The sequence below is a fragment of the Leuresthes tenuis genome, unplaced genomic scaffold (assembly GCF_036924035.1).
Source record: "Leuresthes tenuis unplaced genomic scaffold, fLeuTen1.0.hap1 SCAF_7, whole genome shotgun sequence".
NCBI lineage: Eukaryota > Metazoa > Chordata > Actinopteri > Atheriniformes > Atherinopsidae > Leuresthes > Leuresthes tenuis.
The window spans coordinates 7527356-7540109 of record NW_027325361.1 but is presented as its reverse complement, the minus strand read 5'-3'; the positions used below and the strand labels follow the sequence as shown (position 1 = coordinate 7540109).

General features: G+C 36.5%; 1 protein-coding gene across 1 annotated transcript; it reads right to left on the bottom strand.

The window, feature by feature from the left end:
• Window positions 1–1241: 1241 nt before the first annotated feature.
• On the bottom strand, window positions 1242–10186 carry cunh1orf210 (chromosome unknown C1orf210 homolog). Its single transcript, XM_072389075.1, has 4 exons — window positions 10025–10186; window positions 4833–5211; window positions 3847–4041; window positions 1242–3357 (listed from the first exon to the last, which is right to left on the bottom strand). The coding sequence occupies exons 2-4, from the start codon at window positions 4879–4881 to the stop codon at window positions 3155–3157; spliced, it is 447 nt and encodes a 148-aa protein (XP_072245176.1). The 5' UTR covers window positions 4882–5211; window positions 10025–10186; the 3' UTR covers window positions 1242–3154.
• Between the last annotated feature and the right edge of the window lie 2568 nt (window positions 10187–12754).

Below are 12754 nucleotides of genomic sequence, written 5' to 3'. Positions count from 1 at the left end.
AAAAAAAAGATCATTCTTGATACAGAATAAAATAACAACTATGAACAGTGATGTTTTGATGCCTGTAATTGTGGGTGCACTGTTCATTTCTGGACAATTTATTTTAGCAGCCAGTCCAGCAAAAGATGAATGTCCTGTGTTATGAATAGTGACATATAGTGAATGCTTAGTATATTTTTAGTTGACCAAAAATGGGTCAATTATGTGATGATCAGATTTAGATAAGATTGTCTTATTAAAGATGAAGCTAATACACAATGTAAAATAAGTACTACATCAACTTGCTACACCTTGATCATACCACTACTTCTTCTACTACTATTACTAATTCTACTAATAATAATAATAATGATAATACTAATAATGACAATAGGGAGAAGAAGAAGAACACAAAGAAGAATAAAAAAACTTCATCGTTTATCACGTTTCTGAGGTGTAAAAAAATTACTTCTTTTAAACACTCTTAATCTCTTTGACATAACATAATTGGGTTAAATTACCAAAAAAAATCTAAATGCATCATGTTAATGGTTGTTATTCTGAAGCACGTGAAACTCATTTAATGTAGCCTTAACAAAGTTCAATTCTTTGCTTTTATTCTGAAGACAGGATCGCTTTCGTTCCGACTTTGGTGTGAACTTTACGCGCCTTGTTTCCGGGCAAAGCCTCGCCTGACAGCTTCACATAAACCTGTCAGACCGCTTTCATCATCTATGTAGTCTCACAGGATCCGAGACTCCTCAGGCCACTTCCCAAGACACAGTGCCAGGCTTAATTACTGTTGTTTATACCATCGCAAAGTTTAAAAAGAAAAAGGTGAGTGTTAGGATTGCATTTAGTTCTCATCAAGGCGAACAAATACCAAGACAACTTGGAGAACTCTGAGAAGTTAGGCTACTTCAGACTCGTTTTAGTTTTCTCTTTTATTACACATTGCAATTTGTGTTCCTAAAACCAGAAAATCAACATTAAAGGTATGACATGTTCTTGTATTGTTGCTGTTGTACAAAATATTTTAAAAGCACAGATTAGTTTGAAATATTATGCATCCACAGATATTCACACATGAACCATTAAAAAAAATGGTTTTGCAAAGAAAGATTTTTCCTAATGGAAGTCATGCTTAAATGTAACATAACTTTAGTTTTAATGTAATGCGCTCTAACCATATGGAATTTTTTTTTCTCAGTATGGCGCATTCAACTCAACAAATCAGTTAGTTAATGACCTCAGCCAAATACTGTCCATAGATTCAAATATATTTTTTGCTCCTTACAAACCACTTCAGCCTTTCAGATCAAAATAACATCTCTGTGATTATTAGACATTCATTAACAAAACAAACTGCCATAAAACAACTGATATCTTAAAACAGGAAAACAAGAAAATCAAACACGAACATCCAAATGAGGTGTATTACTTTTTCACTGTATATCAACAAGCCAACATTGGCTCCGATTTTAAACTGCACCTATTAACAAAGGTGATTCAACCCAAGAGCAAACCATCAAATGGAACATGAAATCAACATGAACCATGCAAATTCATCACAAGATCTGCTCTTTCCAGTATTCATTTAATCATCAAAAGCTCCACTGTAAAAATTAGTTTAAAATTTCCTTGGAACTTATTCTTAATCATTTCTGACATTTTGCTTACTTCTGATTTATAGAAGAAGGTGAGACTAAGGGGTCCATATTTACATGCACTTGTGGTTTATGTACAGCATTTGAAATCATCTCAAAATTGCCAGCATATGCTTTTTAATTCCCTCTTTTATTATGACAGTGCAAACTAGGTTTTAGTCAAGAACAGCTGTGAACTAAAAGACATAAGATAATGCTAATTTGTGACTTTGCAGTGTTGACAGAGGAGAATGAAGTCAGTCAACGTGTGTTATTCTTCAGATTAAAAAGTGAAAAGTGACAAACTAAACCAAACACATGTGATTGTTGATAATAAATGTCTTGCTGATGATTGTCAAATGGGCCGACTTAGCCACACATGAGAACTCACTTCTGGTAATTCATTCCTCACACTGTTAATTGATCATTCCAGGCCATTCCAGTCCAGGCCTCTGACTCTGTGAAATAATGTGCTTGGAAAATATTCATCTTGTTTTTAGTTGTTTGGCCTCAGAAACAGTAGACAGTAAACAGTAGATTAAATACAGAAGGAAGAACAAGCCAACAGTGAAGAATGGTGGTGGAGATGTGATGGTGTGGTGTTGCTTTCCTGCCTGAGGCACTGAGCATCTTGATGTCCTTGATTTGATTCTGAATTCCAAACCATATTAAAGAGTATTTGAAGATTTTGTGGGGCTGTCTGTCCGAATTGGTAATGGACCTTTCAGCGCTATCATATTAATATAAACACAAGCAAATGAGCAATTAATGTCTCATAGCCAAGTTAAAGACTGAAATCTAAATTCCAATGAAACTCTGTTGGGATATTTTAAGAAGGTAACACAAGCAAGAAACCCTCAAACAACTTGCAGTTGGGCAAGTTTTGCATGGAAGAGTGGTCATGTATAAGCACGTATTTTTGCACACATATCCTCAGAGAGTTGGCCAGGGCTATCCTTTAATGTTCAGATTTTGAATGTCTCACAAATTATGTCCCTGTAACTTAAAGGGAACCCCACATGATGTATGGCAGATATTAAGAGAAGTAATTTAGCAGATGTAACAGGATTCCTAACAGAAGGCAGTATAAAGTGAGGGTAGTATCTGTCTGTAAATACCTTTCTTGCATGACCTACCCAAAAAAATCCTATCTATCCCTGTGGATGTCTTGGACTGGATCTATAGTATATGTATGTATATATATATACATATATATATATATATATATATTTATTTTTTTTACATGACTGTAAAATCTTCAAAGAATATCCTGCACTTAATCATTATGAGTGTTTATGTGGGTCATCAGGCCTACATTGAGAACTACTGACATTATAATTAGTACCTATATTAATTTATTCTATTTTTTAAAAGACTAAATTTTAACTACTGTTAAACAGTTGTCCATTTTGTGAGAGAAAACATTTTAAAACATGCACAAAAGAAAAAAAAAGGAGTGGAATTGGTGGCTCACAGGGTTCTGGCTCAACCAACAAATTGTCAGTATAATGTGTGTTGAGACACTCCCACTAAGAGAGAGTAAATTCAATCTCATCAATCTCTTCCTCTGTCTCTGTGTCTAAGCTTTCTGCTGCTCTCTCAGCTCTGGCTCTCTCACTGGCTGGGATGTAGTTGTCTTCAATGAAGCCATCATCATCCTCCTCACTCAATGGAGGTAGAGAGTGAGGGTTCATTTCACGTCCCCCACGTATGTCAAATTCCACATCTAAACCTGCAGGCAGGAGAAGTACAGGAAACCTTTTAGTTGTAATGTTTTGTTGTTAACTTCCTTGATTCATATTTTGGCCACTTGGGAGCAGCATAAACACAGAAAACACAACATTTGGCACAACCTTCCATCAATGCACTGTTTAGACAACTCAGAACATGACAACATTGTATTTCTGTCTACTTGATTGATATAAGTCACTCACTGTTTTACTCTGATTTGGTCTCAGTTAACTAATGAGGGATCATTTTTATACCAAGTGATCTGCAATGTCCCCCACTCAGTCTGATAATTGATCTGAACTTTTTTCTTCATTTTTCTTTTATTATGTGCAAAGGGAAACAAAAAAAACCCAAAACAGTTGTTAGCTCTGGCTGAATGTAACAGGCAATGAGGTGGTCACTTCATGTTGATTGTTGCACTTTATGAAAACAACATTGCTGCATAAACTAAAATGCAATAATCTGTAAGAATTGCTGGGAACAAACAAACCTGATGGTTCACTCTGGCTGACAGTGTCTGTCTCTCTCAGTCTTGTGTGTCTGTAGCTGGCAAGGTAGCGTCGAATCACGTGGCATTTAGCCAGAAGAGTGATGAGAAGGGAGACAGAGATGGCTGTGACCAGAACAGCCACCATGAACTCCCAGTTATGACTGGTATATGTCACTGGCTGGTTTGTGATCGTGTCTGTAAGAAAGTTTCACAAAAAAAAATCAAAATAATCAAAGGAGGAACATTATGACCTTTTTTCACAAGCTGACCCAATTTTCTGAATTCTTAGTGAAATGCCTGTGACATGCTTTGGTCAAAATAAATCAGACTCTACAGCTCCTTTGTCTTTCAATTATTAACACCTTTATTCTGCTGGATTGTGTTACTGGATGGATTGGATTCCACTCTGCCAATCTTTTCCGCAGGGTCTCCCCATCGACAGTACTTAATAAACCTTGGAGCGCATTTTCATGTTGAAAAGAGCTACAGTGATAGGCCTGAGAGCTTAGACCACATAGCAAGGTGAACTGCAAAATACTTGACTGCCAATTTTATTCTAGAATATTTTAATTTCACTCCTCTGCAGTTTAAATATGGACAGTTTGTAGGCCACTAATCCAACTTTTAGGTGCAATCTCATCATGAGTCATGTGGAACGACCCAAGTTATTAAAACATCCACCACGGAACCACTGGCTGGTTCATAACACCAGTGAGAATTCATTCCAAAATACCTCCCTAACATGTCGGTTCCATAGACTCTGGCCATGTTAAACTGTTACATATATGTCCAGTGTTTCAGCAATGTTGTTTTTTTTTGTATCACCAGCTTCTTGTGCTGTACTGATGGTGAATTCAACTAAAAATGGGACATTTTCATTTCTAACTTCTGACACTAAAAAGTGGTCCACATAGCTCTTTGGAGAGTCTTAGGAGCAGAATTAGAGAAAAAAATTCAGTTTAATTGAATAAAAATGAAGAACTTACCATTTTTTGTTGGTGTTTGAGTAGTTGACTCATTTATTGATGATTCCATCTGACTTTGATATTATTTTCTGTGGGAAGGGTTTTTAAGTTTTCTGCTTATTAATGAAACCTGTTCTTTGATTTAAAGGTACCATTAACTCTTGCATGAAACCACCAGATTGTTGGTGTCAATAGAAATATGTCACTTTCTTACTACAAGATCCAGAAGAACCTTGATTTTGTCGTGTTCATTACGTTCAGTAGCTGGCCTTTATTACATTATCTTCAGTGGATAAAAGCTCAATTGGTCTTGGAGAAAATGTTGGAGGGCAGGCATCTCCCCAGTTGAAGGTGGTAGTTGTATGCAATCCAGTTCCTCTTTCAATGTCACAATAAAGCCCTGTAGTAAATGGAAAAAAGAAGTAAAAAGCTAAGATTAGTAAAAGTCTCTAAGTTTTTTTTTTTTTTTTAATTCTCAATGAAAATTAAATGTTTCTAATTTCATTAGCATTGTTGCTGGGAATTCCTTTGAATTTGTTTTGCCAATCAATGCATATTTCATAAGCATGCGACATCGAAAGAACATCAACAATCAAAGTACCTAAGTGTTTCATCTGGTATCTAGTGAGATACCAGAAGCGAGAGTATGAAAGTGGTAGATTGCAGCGTCACTTGAATCTAAAAGTCACTATTAAGTATTAGTTGTGAGGAGCTCATCCACAACAGGAAAGTGTGTTTCAAACAGGAAGTCCCACATACTCCAGAACCTTCCTTAACTCTAGCTGAAAACAAAATACTGGAAAAATCACAACTATGTGAAAGAATCTGACTGTTTATTTCACAATTTTCTACAACATTGCTGCTGCAGATAGTGTTATACTCAAAGGACAATAGAAGAAAGCGTGCAGGCATTTTTCTGTTTGCAACAACAAATGTAGAAGTGTTTCAGGATAATGTCATATTAAAGCAGGGCAGATGGGCAAGGCCATGAAATACTAGAAACAGTATGGCACTATGGGATCTTACATTTGTTTGGATTAGCACATATAGAAACGGGAACAGCTTGACTTGCTTTGTAGAAAGATCACAAGAATCCCTCTACTAAAGATCAAAAATTCAAACACAATCTTGAATATCTTTTGTTTTATCCATGCTGACCGAATATACTCTAACCTGCTGTCAGATATAGCTTCATAGAATAAACTTTTATCTACTGTGAATGATCATGTTTTACATGGATTCAACAACCTGATGTTGCGTTTCATATGTATTGTGCATGAACTGACATCATGATGTTAGTGTCTTTCTGAATGCAAATATTATCCAGTCATCCACAGTAGCTTTTGCTTGCAGGAAATAAGACCTTTATGTAATGGTATTTGCAAATTTGCCAGAAATTTGCATGCATGCATCTAAAGGAGGGCTTCCTGTATTTACTATACAGTACAGCTCTGTTAGGCTTTAAAGTACATATTATGGTGTTTATTTTTATTCAGAAGGACATTTTCTAAATGCTGGTTGTTTTGCTGGGGGGCTGATTCATCAGAGAGATAATGGCTAACTTTAACATATCACACACAATCTCTTATTATGCGTTGCCTACATTTCTGTCAAGGAAGCAACACGTTAACAACAGCATGTCCATGTGGAAAGAAGAAATGGAAGACTAACAGATAGGTCTAAGTCAAGAGAGACAGCTCTGTTTGACATTATTGCTTGGTCCTAAGCGTGACTAAGTAATTTTGTTTCCTAAACTAAACCAAACAGTGAAAAAGAGCAGCACTGAAATACAATAATCTTCCAGATGACTCACAAGGGACTCAAACCACTTTCCCCAAAGTTAAGCTAAAACCTATTTTGCCATTGGACTGGTGAGCTCATGGTGAGCTTGTGTGGAAGTTGCATGTTCTCCCCATGCATGTGTGGGTTCTCTCCAGCTACTCTGGCTTCCTCCCACTATCCAAAAATGGTCCATAAATCCAAAAGTGATTCTAAACTGACCCTAGGAGTGAGTGTAAGAGTATTATTTCTTTTGTTTGCCTGTGTGATGGACTGGTGACACGTTTGACTCTTGCTTAATGCCAGCTAAAAGCGACACTTAAAACATAATTTTGTTAACTACGTTAACCAATTCTTGGTGTGGGAGTGAAAATAGATGTATAGATATAAAATCATAACTATGAAAAGGTTGTTATGAACTACCATTATATGGAGATGTAAATGCCATCTATTATCATCTATTTCAGTCGTCAGATGCGGTAGTATAGCATGTAGGCACCATTGCACTCAGGGTAACCTTGATACTTTTGACAACAGAAGAAGAGGGCCTTGGATTAATAAGTTTAGCCATGTTTGGATTACCCACACATGCTTGTTTTAGTGTAAAAGTTTGGGTTTTAATGGAAGAAGACAAGAATAGGCTCACTTTGGAATGGGGTCTCTATTGAGAAAATGTCTTTCAGCTTAATTAAATGTCTTAATTACTTGGCTTTTGCAGCAGGATAATGAAGCTCTGAAAGGTAAAAAAAGGAAAATTTAAATCATCGACATATGACTTGTCAAATACTTTAATGTTTTTCCTGGATTTAATTTATGATTTCTTTCAATCCCCAAAATGTGGTTGCTGCTTTCTTAGGCATGTTTAAGATTTCTGTACCTCATGCTCACTTTCTTGGCTCTGAGGTGATTTTTCAAAGCAAGAGGTGGTCCAGCTGCTCAGCGCCAGCCATTACACACTTCCCCTTCATCTTCTCAAGCTATTCTCTCCAGCAGTGTCAGCTGTAAACACGCCAACAGGACCGCCTTTATCTCTTCCTGTTCTGTCCTCACATAGGCAAAGCACAACAAAATATACACACCAGGCGGAGCGGGACCGGGAGCTACGAGAGACAGAAATATGTGTTTCAGATGTGGTTGTGTTGATGTATGCTGCTGCTTTAGTCTGTGCTTGTGTGTCAACCTACATGTGCAACAGTCTACATTTGCATCATTATCTGCATTCATCTACGGATGAATACGATTATCAAAGCAAGAAGGAAGTTTGTCTCAGTCATAATCTGTTTCGTTGCTCCAAATTTTGAGTCGAGTGTTATTTTATAGAAACTAATGATGGCCAGAGGGTAAGAAATGTTCTGTCATCAAGCTGAATTAAAAATCATATTGTGCTCATGGAGTGTGATTTGACTGCTTTGAACTCACTGTAACACACTCACTGTAACACGCACTCACTGTAAGCAGGTTTATGATTTCAAATTTGATTATACTGCAGAATTGCATGATGAACTATTGTCAACTTTTGTCATTTTGTTCAAGCAAGGAGCTTGAATAAAACATAAAAAACATACCAATTTTTCACAGAATGAAAATAGTAATCATACAAATTTTTTTTCTTTCCCTGACTACAACAGTCACAGATAGCCTTACTTTACAGATTTTCAAAAGCAGTCTCATCCTAACAAGCCACAGAGCAGCATGCAAGTCTCCTTCTTTCCCTCTTATCTCACTGCCAAGTTCTGTATTTTTCTCTCGCTTTGAAATTGGTGGAGGAGTCGAGCCATGCCATTGTTTGTCAAGGATAATAGGCATAGGATCTAACTGAGCAGTTGATTAAAGCTAGCAGAGACATTGTTAATGTGTGTGATGTTTCAACTCAGATACTGTAAGTATTTCAGTATGAACACTACGCCCTTTGAGAAAAAAAATTATTGCACTTTTCTTGTTTAACCGATGCTCTTAATAGTTCAAGTATGGTGACGTCAAATGTTTGGTTTTTGCCTTTCAGCTCCAGAGTAATGGCGTCTCAGTAGAGAAGCAACAAGAACCCAGTGAGAAAGAAATCATGCTTTGTTTAGCGCTTATAAAAACCCACCTTTAACTTGTATCACGACCACAAACAAACATTTAAAACTGCATGTCTTAAAACTCAGCATGTCTTTTATACTGAATAAATAGAATAGATCTGATTGTTTTCTTTGTACAATGTACAACATAGGGTGCAATTGTGATCCATTAGTGGTGAGCGACAGCAGGTGGCAGCCCATTTATGGGTCAGTATTTGCCACTTGCAGCGAAGTATCCATTATACAATCCATGCTTATAGATAATCACATTACTCACATAAATCTGGTGCCAATTTGTTCTTGATCAAAATAGATTGTGTTGAAGTAATAGGCAGGTGCAGGAAATGTTAAAAGTTAATGCTTAAATGTTTCTCTTGAATTATTATTTTACTCAAGCAAATCATTGACAGAAAACACAAAATGGCTTTAAAAACGATGTTGCAGTCTGCCTTTGATTTATCTTTGAGGAACTGACCTGCAAACTATGTTTTCTTTGTTTGTCTGATTATTTTGATAAATTAGTTCATGAAAGCTCTAGGATTGTCATTTGCAGTACATTTGATCTTTTGATGTTTTTTTCCTCACTTATAAACTGATATGGCTTCTTCTTTATTTAGCTGTGAAATAAACTGAATAAACCAGAATGTAAGTTCAAATACACATTTTGCATTTTTTGCTACCTCTGTTTCTATAGCTTTTACTTTATTTAACCCTCTGACTTCAGGTGTGGAGTGACGCTACCTTTTACCTATGATAGTGCAAGTTTGCTGATGAGCCTTACAGCACACAGATTACCTGGTCATAGTGCAGTAACTGCAACCTGAGAAGTTATACATAGCAAGCTTGCAGTAAAAACACATGAAAACAAACGCAACATTTAGATTTGTACATACATTTTGCAGTTGCTGCAAATGTAATCTCAAATTACACAGGTTCGTCGCACAACGATCTTCTTCATTTAGTTGTTAGTTTAGTTGCTGTGACTTGCCTCTATCGGACGGTTCAGTTCATTGACAAGTAAACACTTTGCTTTCATGATTTTGCTACACTGAGAAAGAATTATCTTGCACTGCAGCATCATTCTATAACTGCAGTGTATGAAAATTTAAGGAACAACATCTACTGTTGTTAAAATCTATATCATAGTTGTAATATAGGTGAAGCTTGTAGATTCTTTCAGATTGCTCACAAAAAATCACGAGAATATATTGGCATTAATGGTTTTTGAGCATGTGTAATAGACTTAATTTTCTATCACATTTGGACATTTGTGTGCATTACTCAGTGATGATTGGATTCAGTTACAGAACTATTACTCAATATTACCGTCAAAGCTCTCTCCTCTGGAAGCCCCATGTTTATTTAAAATCTTACCTTATCACCTATCCGTGAAAATCCCTGTGGCCTGAGAGATCACTCTGTGTCACATCAGCCATAGCATTTTCTTTTTGCTTTGTCTGTGACATGTAGAAATGTTGTGCAAAGGTTGAACGAGGTGTGTTCTGTAGCTGCCTCTCAGAAGCACAAGTTAATGAGTAACTTTTGTAACTAAGGTGTGCTCGTTCCGCCTCTTGATGCCCCTCCCTGTCCAATGGTGCAGCAGACCAGGTTAGAGGCTGGGTGTTGTCACTCAGTTGTGGCAAACCAGGAAGTGGTGAAATATGACTTATGAACAATATATTACTCTATATATTGTAACTCTCTGTATCTATTTAAAAGTAAGACTGAAACCAAATAGTTCATGATATTTTGCAAATGTTTAATTTGTGTAGATACAAATTTCAGTGACTACAAATCATCTTTTATTTTTGCTTTATGTGCCTTTAACCTCCTGTAGTAGTTGGGTTCATTTGTAGTTTAAAGCCTCAAGTGCCACACCTTGCTTTGATAGTCTAAAATATGAACCTTTTTTCACAGCCCTTCTTTTTAGATGAGACAGGAAATGAAACAAGATACAGTTGAAACAACAAAGTTTTGTTTATGCAAGATCTACAGCCTGAGCAGAGAGAACTGACCCCTTAGAACTCTGAAAGGAAAAGTGAGGTGACCCTTGAAGACAATAGGACCACATCCTGGCCATCCTGCAACTTAACATCTCCCTCCTTTACTCTTCATCCTTCCCTCTTTATGGTCCAGGATGCTTCAGCTGCATGTCTTGAGGCAAATGACAGGGACCTGGATGGGTTAGGACAGTAAAATGATAACTCGGCATAAACCTGAACATGTAGGGGGAATTTCCCACAACAGATAAGCTACCAGCAGCTGTTTGTTGTAAACTTTGCCTTATCTGTTCAGATGATTTATCAATTCAGTATCTTCAACTTTAATCTTTGATTACTCTGAATTATATTTAGATTGAAAGCGCAGTACAGAGCTGAATGTTAATAAGACGCTGGCAAATAAAGAACGTTTTTATGTTAAACCTGTATTCACAGACTTGTTTGACAATTTAGCAGCATCAGAAACAGGCTGGCCAACTTTTAGATTATTAGAAAACAGCTTCTTATTTACACACCAAGCAGACTAGTTGCAATATCATTTGGGGGTCATGTTTCTGAATATCTAAAGAATACAAGAGTTGCATCTATCCTCCTTACAGCTCTGTTTTGATCTCATCACTCTTAATTTCTACATATATATTCTGTTCACCAGCTGTGCATATAGATACCATCTAGCTGCTTCATTTGTACTATCACAGTTTTTTCTCTCTTTTTTCCAATAAAAACTGCTGACTGCCATCGATAGAGATAATGTTTCAAGAAATTCTCAAGAAAACTTGTGGAGAAAAAGTAATTGTGCATGCTGGAATTTTTCATTTCAACAGGCCATAAACAAATATTTTTTTCATTTTGTAGTTTAGAAATCTTTTCTAGTACAATGGTTCAAATACTAAATTGTAATGATGTGAAAACATCTTATGAGTGACTACTCACCTCATAAAGTGTTATGTGATCCATTCTTAAGATTGAAAAATGTATAGCAGGCTCTATTAAATATGACAGGAAACATTTTGCTAAAATTGCAGCTGTTCAGTATATGAAGGTGCACATTTTGTGTAAATATGGTGAGTGCACAGGCACCATGCACAGTGTTATTTGAAGCATGCAGGAAAACTCTATGGGCACAGAATGAAACAATTTGCCTCTTTGTTTTTGTATTTGTCTCTCCCAATCTCATCATTCCATTTATGTGTTTTCATATAAGTTCAGTCTCAACAGATTTATTTTACAGCTACAATCTGCATTCTAGAAAAAGCTAAATGTATCAGTTTCAAAGTGAGACAAGCCTCCTATCTCATCGTAAAACTACCACAACATCATCATATCGTCGACAAAAGAAAAGAAAACATTTTTAATTTCTGAGGTCATTAATAAGTAATATAAGAACTATAGATAAAAGATTTATTTAGGTCTGATGTTCGCTGATGCTGTTATCAAGAGTGGAACTGCTCTCAGACTCTGTATAAGATTTTAGGGGCAGGGCAGGGGGCTTTCCCCACTTTTGCTGCCATGGGATGTTTTCTTTTAGTCCAAAAAGTGCTGGGTTCTGAGGTCATGGCCCTTTCTTTGGGGAAGATGGGAAAACCTTGCAAGGTCCTTTAAGAGGGGGGAAATAACAACACGTGCCAGGCTGTACATAACAATGGACAGTTGCACTTGAGGAGGAAGAGCTTTGTGACAAACAAGCCTGTGACTGGCTATTAGGGATCTAGAGGAGACAAAAGTATGTAGAAGGCTAGCTGAAGTGATTTTCAGTTTTTCTGTTTTCTTCACTGAAACAAAGTTCTTTGCTGAAACTAATCCATGTGTAAATTTTACAAGGTGATAGTCTCACATTTTTTACATTTTTAGTTTTTCAGGTTTTTTTCAGTTTGAGAGTCCATATGTGGTTTCCATCTGGAAACTGGATAATGTGAGGGAGACTCTCCACACATCTGCTTTAAATCTGGAGATCTATAAAGAAAATATCAGCTTTTTTTTTTTTTAAATTTTAATCCTGTACCCACTGTTGCACTTAATGTGATATCAGAGGCCTAATTCAATTAAACAAGAAGACAGATATTGGGGCTTCTGCACACCACTTTTGTCTTTTTCTCTCTCAAAT